The sequence below is a fragment of the Diabrotica virgifera genome, chromosome 8 (assembly GCF_917563875.1).
Source record: "Diabrotica virgifera virgifera chromosome 8, PGI_DIABVI_V3a".
Taxonomy (NCBI): domain Eukaryota; kingdom Metazoa; phylum Arthropoda; class Insecta; order Coleoptera; family Chrysomelidae; genus Diabrotica; species Diabrotica virgifera.
In genome coordinates this window covers 27,000,545-27,019,337 of record NC_065450.1, presented here as the reverse complement: position 1 = coordinate 27,019,337, position 18,793 = coordinate 27,000,545, and the positions used below count along the sequence as shown (strand labels likewise).

At 33.1% G+C, this 18,793-nt stretch overlaps 1 protein-coding gene across 1 annotated transcript in view; it reads left to right on the top strand.

The window, feature by feature from the left end:
- LOC126890720 (transmembrane protein 147) overlaps nt 1–16,904 on the top strand; it is a 50,698-nt gene extending 33,794 nt beyond the window's left edge. The window contains exon 3 of the mRNA XM_050659888.1: nt 16,246–16,904. Within this exon, the coding sequence (XP_050515845.1) occupies nt 16,246–16,719 (474 nt within the window). The 3' untranslated portion in view covers nt 16,720–16,904. The remainder of the gene's footprint in view (nt 1–16,245) is intronic.
- The last annotated feature ends 1,889 nt before the right edge of the window (nt 16,905–18,793 follow it).

Here is an 18,793-nt window from a genome sequence, read left to right as displayed (position 1 = left end):
GATGGTATTGTGTACCGATTTAAAGTAGTGCCTTTTGGGTTACAAAGTGCTTGTGCAGCACTGGTAAGATCTCTCCATACAATATTAAACAGGTATGAAGATTTTATAGTACACTACATTGACGACTTACTAATTTTTTCACCAGATACATCGAGTCATTTAAAACACATAAAAATTATATTAGAAGAGCTGGACAAGGCCGGATTAAAATTGAATATTGAAAAATGTCAATTTTTTCAAAAAGAAGTGACATATTTGGGTTTTAAATTGGAAACAAAAACAGTTAGTTTAGCTGAGGACCGGATAAAACTCATAGATGAATACCCAAGGCCAACGAATTTAAAAACATTGAGAGGTTTTCTTGGTACGATCAACTATTTCAAAAAACTAATTCCTGATTTGAGCCAGAAGGAGATTCCATTGATAAAATTACTGAAAAAAGGTGTTAAATGGAATTGGAAAGAAGAACAAGAGAAAGCTTTCCAAATATTAAAAGAAGAATTCTCGAAAGGAACTAAAATATATCATCCCATGTACAATTTACCTTTCATATTACGAACTGATGCGTCCATCCAAAAATTCGCGGGAGTTTTGTCGCAGATACAAAACAATCAAGAAGTGCCAATTTGTTTTATTTCCCGGGTGACAAAAACACACGAAAGAAAATACAGTGTGACTGAATTAGAGTTTGCTAGCGTACTTTTTTGTGTAAATTGAAACACGCTCAAAGTCCCACCGTTTGAATATTTGAAATTCCGACCCAGTAATACTTTCGCTACGCCCTGTATATCGATCTTCCGCATAGGCAGAGTATGGCGTTATTCAATTCTCACGGGATTTGGATGTTTATTTCGGTTCTTGCGATTCTTTGAAATTTGGTGTACAAAAGTGCCCCAAATTGTTTATATCCTACACAATTGTAAACGGAATATTTTTCAAAGAGGTTCCACGTTAAGTAAAGACTCAAGAGTATAAAGGTTTTTATGGCATTTGTAGACTAGAGTCTTAGGTTTATGACTTTCTCAGACACAAATTTATTGAGGGTTGTATTAGAGCAGGAAGGATTAGTCGATTGGTTTTAGTAAAACTCTTAAATATTGGTTCTAAAAACTAACTGAATTGTATGAGTCATCGCATTTCGTGTAAACTCAAGGGATTTTGTTATTGCGAAGTTTAAGTATTTGTAATTGGTTGAAAGTAAAACCATCATGGCGTTCGAGGGATGTCTTGAGAGTTTTTCTGACCATTTGATTGGTAGAGAAATATCTGGTATGATTCCTATTGGTCTAAGTAGGAAGTCACTTTTTTTGGGAGAAGGAACCCAAGTTTTAGAAGGATCGAGTTAGCGGTCCCAAAAATCAGTTCCGTATAAGCTATCATCATGTTCAGTTGAGTTCCACCAGGGCCACCATCGAGTTGAATTTAGTTTTGGTTCCTTTAGGGCCATCGTCATGGAGAAGAGTTCTCCCAGGGCCATCATCGAGTTAAGTTGAGTTTCGGTTCCCTTAGGGCCATCGTCATGGAGTAGAGTTCAATTGAGTGTAAAGGAATGTAGTTTTCCAGTTTCCCAGCCGGCTAGGTTAATTCCAGCCCGGCGAATGTGATGGTGTATCGTGAACCCCGGCGATTTTCCCGCTGTTTCTAAGCAAATCGTCGTTATCATTTTATACCAATTTTGGTATCCATTAATTTCTTTTAAGCAGTCAGAACCAGAAATAGGAGAGAAGAGTTTCAATTTTCTCATTACTATGTTTAACAGTGCAGTTAAAACATGTAGTATGCTCACATACTTTATTTTGGTCAAAGTTAATGAACTTTCAATAATCATGTTCGAGTCTAACTAAATAATTTTATTCGAGTAAAAGTAAAATTTGATCCAGTCTAACGAACTTTTAAACTATTTATCTTCAAGTGAAAGCTGAATTTTTCTATAATAATGTTTGTTTATAAACAATGTACTGTTTGCTGTAACTAACGACACTGAAGTGTTTCGCGAGTGCAATAGCGCCTTGGACTTTCGAATCAAGCTACGAGGAAGAAGCCAGGACACTAATTGTTAAGGTATAATTTTTATATTTGTAAAACTGTTCGTTTCATCTTTGATTAATTGGTAATCTGGTCTCTAATTATAACAGAGAGATCAGAGATTAATTCTTTTGTTTTTAATAAATAATGTTTGATTTTCAACATATAATTTATTTTCTTCCCTTCTCTCTTGAATCGTAAGAACATTAAAAAATTGACTGAGTATAGAATTCTGAATAAATAAGGTAAGTTACGTTATAATATTCTGTATATTATGTATATTTTTTTATTTGACTATTTTCTGTTTTATTTTGATTTAATACCATTTTTCTTTTAATATTTGTTTTTTTGTATAAATTCTGGTTCCTTAGGTAACCAGTGGCGCCCAATATTTTTTTTTCTTTATTTTTTATTTCACATCCATATTCCGATTTTTCTATTTTTCTAATTTTTCTAAGCTAATAAGAGTATATCATAACATCTATTAAAGAATCCACTCTCTTAAATCTCTTGATGACTTGAGCAACCGAGGTACTTAATAAATTTTTGTAGCACGAAGTTTGTCAGATCTATATATCTTCATGTTTATCCAATTAGTCGCGTAACATTAAAATGGCTTCCATTCGTGGGGCTGTTTCATAAAATTAAACGTGCTACATAAAAATGACACCCTAGAACGTGGGACTATCTCTTGTCTAATTCTTATTAGCTTGTCTTTCATAAAATGGCGTCCAACTACAGGAGCTATATCTTTTGTCTTACATAAAAATGACGCAGCCAACCTGGGACATCTTACTCTTAATTAGCATTCTATAGTATTTTCTATCTATTTTTTAGCATATTTGATTCTAGTTATATTTTATTTGCCTTCGTTCGATCGTAGTCCTTACGATCAGCTGCAACCCATATTTTTCCGGCGCGAGAGAATTTTGAACTCTCCGCATTTAGCGATCCCAGCCGTCAGCCGATGTATGCTCTGGCCGACCGGCGAAAACCTTTTTCGATTACGAGGGTATGACAAACAGTTGTTGAATTTTTACCCCGTTGCATTTGGTATTTTGTGTTTGATTTATGAAAATAAATACTTATTATTTTCAAATTTTATTATTTTTTGTGTTTGTAACTTACCTACTCAGCAATGTCTTACGATCAAGAGAAAGGATAATTTATTGTTTGTGTTTATGTTTTACAATGTTTTGTAAAAAAAAATGTTTTTTCGTTAAAATAACGAAGAAAACTGTAAAACTTTTTTTTGTAATTGATTAAATAGAAACATTCAGCAATTTAAATTTTAGACAATAACCTTTTTTGTCTAAAACGACGTAATTCAAATTAATTTTCATTTTTTTGTCGTTAATATTTTCATTTTCGACTTTAGCTTATTTTTAAATAACAATTTTTAAATATTTTCTTATCATTTAACAGATTAACTATTAGGTAAAGCCTATATATTTTGTTTTGCCATTTTGTTTTCGTATTTTTGAATCTGTTGAGATGTTCGACGGATTAAAAATCTGTTAGGTTTGAAAATTATTTTTTTTTGAGTTATTGTGTGTTACGGTCCGAAATTTTCGTTTATTTTTTTATTTTTTGTAGGAGATTAGCTTGATAAACGCGATGTTTGTCTTTGAAATGCGAACTTTCCTATAAGTTAAATTTTTTAGTATGGTAGATTGTAGTACTTATTTTATTTTTTCTTACATCAGTATTTGTGGTCTAAATTTTTGTTTTCTTAAGAGATTTTCTGAAAATTTTCAGGGCTTACAGTCTTTTAAGAGATTTTAGTTTCGATGGTAATTTCCATTAGGAATTTACACGTTCGATAATTATCTTCCGATGGTGGGGTAGATACACTCTACACGTTCGGTATATTAGTTTCGATGGTGGACTTTCGAAAGAAGTCTACACGTTCGATATTTTGGTTCGATGCAAGTTCGTCTGACGTTCTTGGCAATCGATTTTGTTCGAGTTCTTATTAGAACAAATTTTTGGGTATAGCCCACAGCCTATGTTGTGTTTGTTTGTTAGTCAACTCACCTTATGTTTGGACCACATTGATATTTTTTGTACTACATTAGATTGACCCATTAAGAACATATACGGTTCTTTATTTTATTTTACGTTTTTTTGAAGTTTTGCCGACGGATGGTAAACATTTTTTTTTGCTTTTGGTTTGCTTTGGTTTGCTATTGCTTATGGAGCCTATGAGTTCCGATTTTTTTGTTGTTAGGAGTTGTTGTCTGGCAGTGTGAATGACCAGACACTGGGAAAGCTTAGGGTTTTGATTTGGGATAAACTCGGCAGTTGACCCGTCGGAATGAGAAGTCATTCATGGTTGCAATTCAGCAATAGATCCGGTGCTTTTAGGAATTCTTGCGCTCTGTTGGTAAACTTATCACAAGCATGTCTTTGAATCCAACCAGTTTGTGAAAATGTTTTGCTGTTCAGTTATTTTTTGTATGTGTAAAATCACAATTTTTATTTTTGGACAGGACCGTAATCGACTATTTTAAATCTGTTTTATTGTGAAGAATAGTTACTAAAGTATTCTTTATTTTCTTTTTAGTTTTTGATTTTATCGTTTCCTTTGACTGCTTGCTTATTTCTTTCGTTTATTTTCTTTTTTTATTCTGTTTACGCTTTTGCGTACTTCATCTTCGATATTTTTATTTTGTCCGTGTTAGAGGAAAAGTTACACTTAGGTGAACTTTGTCCTATTTATTGTAAATATTTGTATATAGTTTAGTCAGATTTTAGTTCTTGCTACCCCGACCAAACTTTTTGTTGCTTTTAAGGGTGTTAGTAAAACTTAGTCTCATTTTAATTTTCTATATCTTTGGTGGAATATGGTTATTTTTTTTGGTTGTGTAAACCGGAATATTAGACAATACTGATTATGACCCTACCCGATTAAGACTTACCGAAAATGTACCTATTATTAGGCGTCTGATAACGCGTTAGATATCATTTATTCTGGTTACCACAACTAATCTAAACATCCACCAACCCAATTGTAAATTTTTTTGTCTAGTTGCCAACGATAGTTTAACTTTGAAGAACTAAAATGGTTCGTAAACTATCGGTAACTCCTTTTTTTTGTGTGTATGTGTGTTTGTTTTTTTTTATAACAGCTTATAGCGTTATCAAACTATGTTGTCCTTGGTGTTAGTCGTAAATGAAAGACTTTACGCATCCAAACAACATGGTATTTTTTTTATGGTGTTAGTCAGGGATGAGATACTCCTATGCATCCATTATATGTTGTCCTTGGTGTTAGTCGTAAATGAAAGACTTTACGCATCCAAACAACATGGTATTTTTTTATGGTGTTAGTCAGGGATGAGATACTCCTATGCATCCATTATATGTTGTCCTTGGTGTTAGTCGTAAATGAAAGACTTTACGCATCCAAACAACATGGTATTTTTTTTATGGTATAAGTCAGGGATGAGATACTCCTATGCATCCATTATATGTTGTCCTTGGTGTTAGTCGTAAATGAAAGACTTTACGCATCCAAAACAAGGACAACATGTTATTTTTTTTTATGGCGTTAATGATGTATATCATCATTATTCGTATGTTATTCGTGGTGTTAGTCAAGGTTGAAAGAAACCTCTGCTTCCGAAAAAACGATAACATACCTTGGCTAGATTTTTGTTGATGATGACGCAGAGCGTCGTCGTCGTTTTTTGTGCGTTATTTTGTTAACGATGACGCGCAGTGCGGTCGTATTGTTCGACAGCGTTTGAGTTTTATTTGCGTTTAGGATGACGCGTTGCGTTATCGCATTTTTTTAGTTTATTTGAGCTTAAGATGACGTGTAGCGTTATTGTATTTTATGTTTTCGTTTTTGTCGATGAGTTGTGTAGTGTATTTGTTAGCGTGAGCCTAAGGTCTCTGAGCAATTACACGACGAATTAGTTATTTGTGTTTTGGGACAACACTGTCGTGTTGTCATTACTGAAATAGTTTAGTTGTGCTTAAGAGCCAACGAACCGTTCCTGGAGTCGACTCGTCAAGTCGAATGTCCAGTTTTTTTTGTTGTTTTGAGATTGCATTAGGTTAATCTTCTTTTTTTTTGTTTTGACCGTTTCATTTTTTTTTTTTTTTTGGAGTTCTGGTTCCGATTTCAAACTGGTTTGCACGACTTTGAAATCGTGGGGGAGGCAGTGAAATACGCTCAAAGTCCCACCGTTTGAATATTTGAAATTCCGACCCAGTAATACTTTCGCTACGCCCTGTATATCGATCTTCCGCATAGGCAGAGTATGGCGTTATTCAATTCTCACGGGATTTGGATGTTTATTTCGGTTCTTGCGATTCTTTGAAATTTGGTGTACAAAGGTGCCCCAAATTGTTTATATCCTACACAATTGTAAACGGAATATTTTTCAAAGAGGTTCCACGTTAAGTAAAGACTCAAGAGTATAAAGGTTTTTATGGCATTTGTAGACTAGAGTCTTAGGTTTATGACTTTCTCAGACACAAATTTATTGAGGGTTGTATTAGAGCAGGAAGGATTAGTCGATTGGTTTTAGTAAAACTCTTAAATATTGGTTCTAAAAACTAACTGAATTGTATGAGTCATCGCATTTCGTGTAAACTCAAGGGATTTTGTTATTGCGAAGTTTAAGTATTTGTAATTGGTTGAAAGTAAAACCATCATGGCGTTCGAGGGATGTCTTGAGAGTTTTTCTGACCATTTGATTGGTAGAGAAATATCTGGTATGATTCCTATTGGTCTAAGTAGGAAGTCACTTTTTTTGGGAGAAGGAACCCAAGTTTTAGAAGGATCGAGTTAGCGGTCCCAAAAATCAGTTCCGTATAAGCTATCATCATGTTCAGTTGAGTTCCACCAGGGCCACCATCGAGTTGAGTTTAGTTTTGGTTCCTTTAGGGCCATCGTCATGGAGAAGAGTTCTCCCAGGGCCATCATCGAGTTAAGTTGAGTTTTGGTTCCCTTAGGGCCATCGTCATGGAGTAGAGTTCAATTGAGTGTAAAGGAATGTAGTTTTCCAGTTTCCCAGCCGGCTAGGTTAATTCCAGCCCGGCGAATGTGATGGTGTATCGTGAACCCCGGCGATTTTCCCGCTGTTTCTAAGCAAATCGTCGTTATCATTTTATACCAATTTTGGTATCCATTAATTTCTTTTAAGCAGTCAGAACCAGAAATAGGAGAGAAGAGTTTCAATTTTCTCATTACTATGTTTAACAGTGCAGTTAAAACATGTAGTATGCTCACATACTTTATTTTGGTCAAAGTTAATGAACTTTCAATAATCATGTTCGAGTCTAACTAAATAATTTTATTCGAGTAAAAGTAAAATTTGATCCAGTCTAACGAACTTTTAAACTATTTATCTTCAAGTGAAAGCTGAATTTTTCTATAATAATGTTTGTTTATAAACAATGTACTGTTTGCTGTAACTAACGACACTGAAGTGTTTCGCGAGTGCAATAGCGCCTTGGACTTTCGAATCAAGCTACGAGGAAGAAGCCAGGACACTAATTGTTAAGGTATAATTTTTATATTTGTAAAACTGTTCGTTTCATCTTTGATTAATTGGTAATCTGGTCTCTAATTATAACAGAGAGATCAGAGATTAATTCTTTTGTTTTTAATAAATAATGTTTGATTTTCAACATATAATTTATTTTCTTCCCTTCTCTCTTGAATCGTAAGAACATTAAAAAATTGACTGAGTATAGAATTCTGAATAAATAAGGTAAGTTACGTTATAATATTCTGTATATTATGTATATTTTTTTATTTGAGTATTTTCTGTTTTATTTTGATTTAATACCATTTTTCTTTTAATATTTGTTTTTTTTTGTATAAATTCTGGTTCCTTAGGTAACCAGTGGCGCCCAATATTTTATTTTTTTTTCTTTATTTTTTATTTCACATCCATATTCCGATTTTTCTATCTTTCTAATTTTTCTAAGCTAATAAGAGTATATCATAACATCTATTAAAGAATCCACTCTCTTAAATCTCTTGATGACTTGAGCAACCGAGGTACTTAATAAATTTTTGTAGCACGAAGTTTGTCAGATCTATATATCTTCATGTTTATCCAATTAGTCGCGTAACATTAAGATGGCTTCCATTCGTGGGGCTGTTTCATAAAATTAAACGTGCTACAAAATAAGTTAAGGTTTTATCTATTGAGAGCAAAATTTACAATTAAAACAGATCATGCAGCTTTAGTGCATATCATGAAAAATCGACTGGTTAACAATCGTATACATCGAGGAATTCTGTTGCTGCAGGAGTATGATTTTGAGTTTCGATACATAAAAGGAAAAGACAACATTATAGCCGACGCTCTCACACGTGACGAAGACACTGGAAAAAAGGAAGGAATTGTTTTTCAGGTGGGACTAAATATCTTGACACAAGAGGAAGGTGTATTTTCGTTAAACAAAATAAGAATAAATCAAGAAGAGCTGGAGGAAAAAGAAAAAAGAAGAGCGGAGAGAGAAAATGACATATTCTTCAAAAGAATAGATGGAAAGGAACTATATTTGGTAACACAGACATTGGCAGAGAGGATCATACAAAAATTACACAATGACAATGGGCATATCGGTAACAGGAAGGTTTGGCTGGTTTTTCGAGAAAACTATATCTGCCGAAAGGATTACCGGATTGCCAAAGAAGTGACCCAAAAATGCGAAATATGTCAAAAATATAAAAGCAGAAATTTCAGAAATGAAAATATTGCTAAAAATATTGTATCCCGTCAAAAATTGGATATTGTGGCAATAGATATGTTAAGTGATCTGATAATGACCACGCAAAGGAACAAGCATATTTTGGTGATGGTTGATATATTTTCAAAATACGTAAAGTTATACAGTTGCCGTACAACAAAGGGGGAAGAAATAATGAGAAAGATTGACAATTTTATAGCCACCGTAGGAACACCAAGAAGAATTCTTTTAGACAATGCGACGTATTTCCGGAGTGAGCGTTTCAAGGGACAGCTTCAAGACAGGGGAATAGGGACAAATTTCGTCAGTATCCGACATCCTCAAAGTAATCCTTCAGAGCGTTTTATACAGGAGACTACGAAATTCCTTCGCATTGCTGCAAATGGACAACATAGACGATGGGACAGGAAAGTGGCAGAAATAGAAAACTACTTGAACACCATTCCAAGTACGGTGACAAAAGAGACTCCGGAATATATCATGAAGGGTGTTATGCCATTACGGCCATGGGAAGAACCTGAGTAGAGGGAATACCAACGAGTCTTGGAAATTGTGCAGAGGAGGCTGCAGCGCAGTAATGAAAAATATCTCCAAAGACAAAACCATAATAGGAGACGACGCCCAGTGACTTTTCAGAAGGGAGAAAAGGTGCTTGTAAGGGCATTACGAGTATCAAATCTCACTGGGGACGTTTGCGCAAAACCAATGCCTATTTTCGAGGGTCCATACATCGTGCACAATGAAAATGGAATAAACAGTTATGTTCTGAGGCATGTGGATTCAGAAAAGATACGAGGAGTTTACAATATCCATGATGTGCACAAATACCACGAATAAAGACAAATGCATAAAATTTAAGGTAGGATAAGAGAATTAGGTTAGGATAATATGATAACAAGAGAAAAGTGTTGTTGTCGAGAGAAAATCAATTTTTTTGTTGCACTTACTAATACTGATTTTATCTCAAAACAACGCGGGGATGTTATTGTTTTTGCAATTTATCAATCAAAGGCAAAATGAAAATTAAATTAAATTTTTTTTTAAATAACGCGGGCACATAAATTTGATACACCCTGTATATTGATCTGTAAATATTTATTAGAATTTAGTGTGGATGTAAGTAGATTTCTCTTTTAATGAGCTTTCCGATGAACCATTAAAGACTTTTGTGAATAATTCAAGTGAAAAGGACGATGTATTTAGTTTTAAAATGGAAATAAATTGTTTATTTCGGGAACTATAGAATCCACAGATAGATGTAATTATCACTTTCTAGAAAAGATGGTTTAAAAGAAAGTTTGGAATTTTAATACCTTTGTTTCAACCCGAATAAATATTGTAGGGTTCCCCGAAAGTAATTAGGATGGTCGGAATAATTTTGAAAATGAATGTTTGTTTGTCGAATGGAAAAGATTGTTTCTGATTCTTGGCAAGTTGGAAGGGGAAAAGTGGTTTGAATGATTGAGAGAGTTTGAAAAAGAAGTCAGTATGTTATTTGGCAGCGCTGAGGAGCGGTCGACGTTTTGGTGGATAAGTAGTTAGCAAGTACCAGTGGTTGTTTGATAGTGGAGAATAGTGTTGAAAAGTGGAACGAGAGACAGATCAAATTGAGACGAAATACCTCTTTGATTCTGTATTATTGTGAGAAGGAGAGCAGAGAATTTTTGGAGTTTTGTTTGAATCGAGTACGTGTCAAAAGAGGCCCGGCTTGTTGGAGAATTGGTGCTGGTATGCTGATAGTTTTGAAGCTGGAGAACGGAGAGGGCTTTGATGAGTAGCCTTTAACATAGTCAACGAGGGAGAGCTGTTTTGGGTCACGAGAAGACATCAGAGTGAGTGAAGCAAAAAGGTCAGTCAAATTATGTGAAAGAGATTTTTATGTTCGGAAACTAAATTTTTGAGTAAAAAGCATATGAATTAAAATTCCAATATTTCTAAAAGTAAATAGGAAGTATAGCTAATCTTGCGAATACATAAATTTGTTTTGTTTAGTTTGTTTTACCAAAGTCATCGGGAACAAACCGATAAATTGTTTTTTTTTTAATAGAATAAATTTAAGTGGTGAAAATTTCATTCGGACATCTGTGTCCACAGGTTTTTAGATTTGATAGATTTTTCGAGAATTGATTTTGATAAATAAAAGACAATTCTGTATGTTTATTTTATATTAGGCTTTATTTTCTTTTCCCTATTTTACCCCGATTAGGATCAACTAAGAGATACTGAACCCACGAGAGAAGATAAGTATAACGTAAGATTATTTAGACATTTTTTTAAGATTAAAAAAAAGGCACCCTGAGATTTTTTTATTGTTTTTTTTATGTATGATTTGCGACAATTAAATAATTAATCAGATAAATAATAATTAATATCAAATTAATAAGAAGCAGATCATAACAGTATATTTACATTTAACTCGGTATATATTATAATATAATAATATAACTAACTGTACATAATATGTTATAACATATTTAACACAATATAATAATATAACTTGAGAAACAAACACAATATTAGTTATAAATTCCAATTAACATAAACAAAATGCGCTAATGTCACTGTCACTAAATTAAATGATAAACGTCAAAATTTTTAGTAAACAAGTCATAAACGTAAAAAATATACTGACATTGTTACAGCTAAAATTCCTTTAAATTTTTTTTGAAGTTAATTACTGGTATAAATTACAATAATTATTGTATTAAATAAAGAAGTTTAAGGGCAGCCAAAGTCCAAAAATTTAATTTTTAAAATTTTTTGTGTTATGATTGAAAATTATTCTGTGAAATCTTCTCTTTCCAATGATATATAACACATTATGGTAGAAAATATTCATGGTTACAAAATTATTTGTTTTCTGAACGTCTACACTCAACTTTTCGTGTACCGGTCAACGGCCTAACCAGGACGATCCTAAGGGGGTATGGAATACTGCCAATTTAAGCTCAAAGTACATCCCAATGGTGGGTGATAAATTATAAACCACAAAACCACTCTTGGTTATGCTACTGATACCGATAGCATTCTTTATAGCATATTAGATTGTTTTATGTTTTTGCGATTTCCCGAATACTGGGTTTTTTAAATTTTATGTCAAATATCTCTGGATCCTTGGATGATCGAAGGTCCACATTTTTACAGTAGTTGTAGATAGATAATATCAAGTCCCGCGTAAAGTTTTATTGAAAAATGTACAAAAACATGTAAAATAAAAAATAAAATCTAAACTTTTTTGGGTTTTCTTGTAAGAGTATTTTAAAATTTTTTAAAATAAATGTTTCTTTCACTCTAACTTTACAAAAATCTACGCGGGAATAAACAATACATCTAGTTTCAAAATAAAACAAAAACTAGGTCTCTAAGTGTTTTGGTTACAGAGCTATGTGACATAATGTTAACATTGTCGTTAAATGTGACTTAGGGTGCCCTTAAGTAATTTTATTTGCAGTTTATATACGATTAATATTAAAAGTGGCATGCGCTACTTGAATCTAACTTCAGCCCGTGAGTAATGACCCGTAAGTAACTTCAGCCCGTGAGTAATGAATTATTACTCACGGGTACAGTAATGGGTGCTATTATCTATGAAAAAATAGCGAATAATGAGCATGTTAATAAACGGTCGTAAAAAAACATTGTTTAAATACAGTGTGTCGCATTTACGATGAAAACAGTTCGATATTTCGGTTATCAAAATAAATACAGATTTAAAGTTTTGTACAGTCATAGAGGTGGAAGATTCACATTTTTTAAGATACTTAACTGAAAAATATGAATTTTAATCGCGGCCTACTGCGAATCCACAAACAGGGTAAATTTTCAATATTTTCCTTCGCGTTAGAGATATCGAAAAAAGTTATTTCAAAAAGTACTTCCAAATCTTATTCTAACTCCACATACCAAATTGTATGACAAAATTCGCACTTTTAGTTTTTTCAGTATTTGTTGGCAGGGCCCTAAAATTCATCTCAGCTTCCCGAGGTACATCTCGGGCCATCCAATTTTAAGTTTTACGGTCCTGACTACAAATAATGAAATAACTAAAAGTAAGAATTTTATCATGAAATTTGGTATGTGGGGTTAGAATAATATTTGGAACAACTTTTTCAAATAACTTTTTCCGATATCTTTAACGCGAAGCAAAATATCGAAAATTTGCCGTGTTTGTGGAGTCGCAGTAGGCTGCGTTTAAAATTTAAATTACACCTGAGTATCTTAAAAAATGTGTACATTCAACCTGTATGACTGCAAAACGTCAAATCTGTATTTATTTTGATTTTGTCAAATTATAGGGCTGTCTTTATCTTAAATGCGACGCACTGTATATCAGTGGCGGCCCGTGAGGTAGTGCCATAGAGCCATGGCACTACCTTGCTAACTATCCATACACATATTTTTTATCTTCAAAACAATTTGTCCTGCTGTACTATCTACTTCTCTTGACTAACGTATCTACCAATTGATGAAATATGTTTAGGAAATCGCTCATGTTGAATAACTGTCCTATTGATATTTTTTCAGTCATTATACCCATCTAAAGTTAGAAGAATAATAATTTTCGTGGAAATCAGTTTACAAACGTAACAATAAACACGGCTACATTTAGAACTGTACACTAACCATTCGCGAAGAATTTTTCCCCATTAGCTTTCATTTTATAAAAAATCGCACTTTGAAAATGTGTGGTTTTATGTATATTGTATTTATTGTGTAACACATTCACTAATTTTATCAATATATTATGGTAGGGGAGCCCAAGCGGGGATTTTTGCAGTTACTCGAGCGCGTCAGATTATCATATGGGGAGAAACCTGGTGCCCTGCAGATGTACCTCTACCATATATTAGCTCTTAATACAGGGGAGTTCTTTAAGGGGGACCCGAAAAAAAATATATTCTTAAAAATACTCGAAATTGTCAGATTAATGCCCAGTATTATAAAACATTTAACTTAAACAATTACATATTAATTTAACATAAAGTAAAACAATTTATTCTACAGATTTGCGTATTATAAACGCAAAGTAAATTAAGTCTGATAGTAAATCTGCAAAATAAACTATTCTTTAATTTTCTACCAAGTAAATTTTATTTAACAAGTAAATATGACACTAATGACAGTTTCAATGTATTTTCGGCTGCTGTGAAAATATAAGTAATACCTAAGGTTAAGTTTTAGATTATAACCATTTTCTGTTTGCAACTACGTAGTTGAATATTTAGAAATTTACTTCTTCAGTAATAAACTAAAAACTATTAAATTTTGTATTTTAATAACTAATTTACAATAAAATAAAATTAGGCGAACGGGTATTAAATTTTTAAATTCTCGAACTCATCCCCATATTGATGTTTTAGTTGTAGAATCTTTTCCTTAACTGTTAACTCTAGTTTTTGTTTTTCTAATTTTAAAATGTCTCTACTTAACTCCTCCTTTTCGTTTCGAACTTTAATAATTTTTAAAATCTTCTTTCCTTTTCACACTTATTTTTTTTTTGTGATGTGGGACTCCCGATACATCCCGGTCTTTTACACTTTTCCGGTAGTTTAACATGTTCATTTCCAGTGCATTGTTCAAGACTACCGTTGATCCTGTACTTCTTCAGCAACTTGTGCAACCCCACCTTCATTACGAAGAAGTTCATCAAATGGAGCGGTGCTATCATAAATATTTACTATTGGCTGCGTTCCACTAGTACTCGCCATAGATATATATTTCTCCCCAATGGAATCTGTCTCTTGAAATTTATTTGAACTACCACCGGTTTGGTAAATTTCCACTTTTTGATTGGCCTTATCTTTTTTGGCTTTTTTTAATGCTATCATAAAGAAGTCTTAACTGGCCTGCATTTTTTATTCACTTTACACTTCAGGAAGGCACAAAAATAAAATTAACCTAATTTGTATAATCTTTTTCCTTTTTCTTATACATATTTTGTACACCGCCATCTGTAATTATACTAAGAAACTACAAACAGTTTTCAATAATAATTTTATTCATCAGTTAGTTACTTACTTGGTAGTTTTGCTTTATAATACAGAATTTAATTAACATCGATTTAGTAGCAAAGTAAATTTAACACACAGATACTTATTTGATGATTTATTTGTTGTTTATAATACCAGCCATAAGATAAGTTAAGTTAAGGACATGCAAAACAATGTATATTTCAAAAATCTGACGATTTGACGTAAGAAAATGGTTGAGTTAAAAAGTTTCACAAAAAAAAGCGAATAATTCGCGAAATGAACGTTAGATCGAAAAACTAAAAAATACGTGTTTAATATTTTTCAAAAATCTATTGAATGATACTAAACATGACACCCACGGAGAGGGGTGGGGGGTAAATTTAAAATTTTATACAAATCCCGCGATATTTCGCAAAATAAACATTAGATCGAAAAACTGCAAAATACACTTAATCAATATTTTTGAAAAATCAATCGGATGGTTTTATTCCTCCAGAAATAAAACTTCAAATTGTAAATGATTGTAATTTATTTTTCTTCTTCAGATGCCAGTCCACTTGTGGATGTTAGCGATCACATTTTCCATTAACTCAGACATTGTATGTCGTTAATCCCTGTAGGTTGCCTTGTGCTTCGGAGCCAGGACATTTTCTTGCGTCCTATTCCTTTCTTGCCTTAAATTTTACCCTCGATTATAAGTTGAAGGAACTGGTATTTTTCGTTTCGCATGATGTGTCCCAGATATGCCAGTTTCCTTTTCTTGATGGTTTCTAAAAGTTGGCGGCATTCTTGGTTCTCTCTTAAGGACATCTACATTTGTGATTTTCGCCGTCCATAATATCTTTACGATACGGCGATAAAGCCACAATTCGAAGGCGTCTAATCTGTTTATATCCCTCGTTTTGAGTGTCCAGCCCTCTACGCCATATAGCAGCGCCCACCGTACGTAGCACTTAGTAAACTTTCTCAGTTGAAGATCGAACTCTGAACAGGTCAGTACCTTCCTGAATTTTACGAAAGGTTGTCAAGCTTGCTCAATCCGACATTTTTCTTCCCTGTCCAATGGCCAGTCTTTAAAAAGCTACGTTTCCAGGTATTTAAATTTGCTCACTTTTCTATGGACTTGATATTCAGTGCTTTGGTGGAGTTTTCAAGTGCATCCAAGTTTCTGGAGATGATCATGAATTTGGTCTTTTTGGTATTAATCTCTAATCCCATTCGCTTACTGTATTCTCCGATTATAGTGACAAGTTGTTGAATATCGACTATGTTGTCATAAATTAAGACACCATCATCAGCATATCGTATGTTGTTGATCCATACTCCATTCACTTTGATTCCCATCTCTGCATCTTCCAAAGACTCTTGAAATATGGCTTCCGAATAAATGTTAAATGAAAGAGGGGAAAGCACACATCCATGTCGAACACCCCTTCTTATATGTATGGGTTTGGATATAGAATTGTCTATTTTTAATTGTGCCGTTTGATACCAATACAAGTTTTCAATGTTTACAATTTATTTTTAGGAATTCCTAAAATCTACAGTGGATCTAGCAGACCTTGCCGGTTTATACTTAGTCCTCTCAGGAATACCAGGTAAAGGACACAGCAAGGTACTAACTGCAGGAATCGGTTGGGCAACAGCTGAAGTTATTCTCTCGAGGGCTTTGTTGCTGTGGGTAGGAGCCAGAGGAGCTGAATTTGATTGGATCTACATTCAAAAATGCATAGAATCGAATATCTTGTTAATCCAACATATAGTTACTGCCACTTTGGTTTGGTTATGGTCTAGACATGATTTAAAACATACTATTAGATCCACTATCGTTGTGTTATTATTTCTTACAGCGTATAAAGGGTTTTTGTTAGATTTATTGGTAGCTGGCTTGGGAGCCAATGCTTGGGTAGGTTTATTAATTAAGGCATCTGTCACAATTACATATGGATTATTTACATTAATTATATATGCAGAATTAGCTCAAGTCATAGGCATTTTCTAGTATTACTTAATCAAAGAATAAAATTAGTTGAACTCTTATATTTAGTGTTATTTATATTGTAATAATAAAATATTTTAAAGTTAAATCACCAAAATGTAATATTATTTGTTTAAGGTTTTATTGTTAATTTGTTTTAATATATTCCTTTTTATTTATAGATCCAAAAATAAATTACTAAATAATGGCGTTTTAGCTTATTTATATACAATAGGCATTTCAATGGCAGGTTTGTTGTTTTTTATTTTTCAATTGATCCGGTGAAAGGGTAACGCCGCGCCGGGGCAAAGGTACGCACTTACATTTTCCAGTAACTTCTGATATGTTGGCGACGACACCTTGTGGCATATATTGGTACTACTCAGTAGCATTAGGTGAGAAACCTTGGTACAATCAGGGCGAATACAACAAAAATGAGCGAAAAATAATTTTTGTGCGTTTTGGTCTAATCTGGTTTCGGCTCAAAACCTTATAAATCCACTTTAAAATGCCCAGTGGCGTAACAAACTCCGTCGGGGAAATGGAGCCCTGTTTAAAAAATTACTAAATGCGTCTTGTGTAACAAAAACGTATATATTATGTGTTAGTGTATTTATGCACTGTTTATAACAACTTACATTGTTGATCTTTATTTTTGTAGAATAAAATAGAACAAAAATTAAGAGCATAAGCGTAAAATTTCGTGCGAATGCTTTTTAAATGCATTCAATTTTTTCGAATCCTGAGAAAACTAGTAAGTATTTTTGAAAAATTTAAACGCAGAATGAAAGATTACATTATTACCGAGGGCCGAAAGTACCTGAAAAGTTACAGGGGTGAAAAAAAGAGAGAATATTTAGTATGATTTTTAATTCCAAATGTCTAATTCAAAAGAAACTTTGTGATTATTCTAAGGGACTTTCAGCTTTCGGTAATAATCTACTTTTTCATTCTGCGTTTACACTTTTTAAAAATATTTATTAGATAGTTTTCTTAGGATTCGAAAAAAATGGATGCGTTTAAAAGGCATCAGTCCGAAATGTTGCGCCTACACTCTTTAAATAATTGCATTATTACATAGTATTATTCTATGAGATGAACAATTTTCTTCGTGCACTACTATCAGCAAATATATCTACAATTTTTTTAATATCTACCTGATGGGCAACTTCGTTTTCAAATACTTATAAGCGCTAGAGAAGATAACCGTGCTTCTAACATTGTACTACGAAGATATTATGGTTTTATTAATTTAAGTTTAGAAAAAGATCACTCTGAAGTAGCGATCGTGACGGGCAAAGTTGAAAACAAGATGTACGTATGACACACTTCTGGTATGCAAGCACTAGTGCAATGAAAATCTATAAGAATAATTTTGGCTGCATCATAAATAGAGTTCGCCGATTCCAACCATGTCCTTAATGATTTTCTGACAAATTGCAGTTGCTCCAAAAACTCATTACTTAAACTAACGACTGACGGGTACGCAGGAACTAATTTACTGCCTTCTGCAAAAACTGGGTCCGATTTGAAAAGATATCCACTTCTAGGGTCTAAGACTTTAAAATCGTTGTTCACTTTTTACATACTTATAAATCCAGCTTGAATCTGTTCAATGACTACATCGAGATTTCCGAAAAAAAAACGCCTACTCTATAATACCTACATAATATTATATTTCTTCAGGGTTTGAGTTACGTTGCTCATGTAATAATTTATCAAAATGCATCTTAACTCTACCTAACCCATTCATTTTAAAAGTACAGGGAAAGCCACAATTAGTAGCAAAATCTTTGGATCCTTATAAAAATGACGTATAGTTTTGCCTAAAGATTTGATAAAAATTAATTACAGTTACATATCGATGGCTTAGTGTGAAAACCTCGTCTCTCATTAAATTACAATTTTACAGGAGAGGCAAAAAACTGATTATCTAAAAACAAAAACTACTGTTACGTATTTTAATTTGAGCACATTGAGACAAATATCTGATCTTTGCCCAGAGCTGAAAGTGTTAAATGTTGCTATTAAATTGAAAATAAAAATATTAACTATGAATAATACGTAAATATCCTTGCAGTACATAGAGCATTTGCCC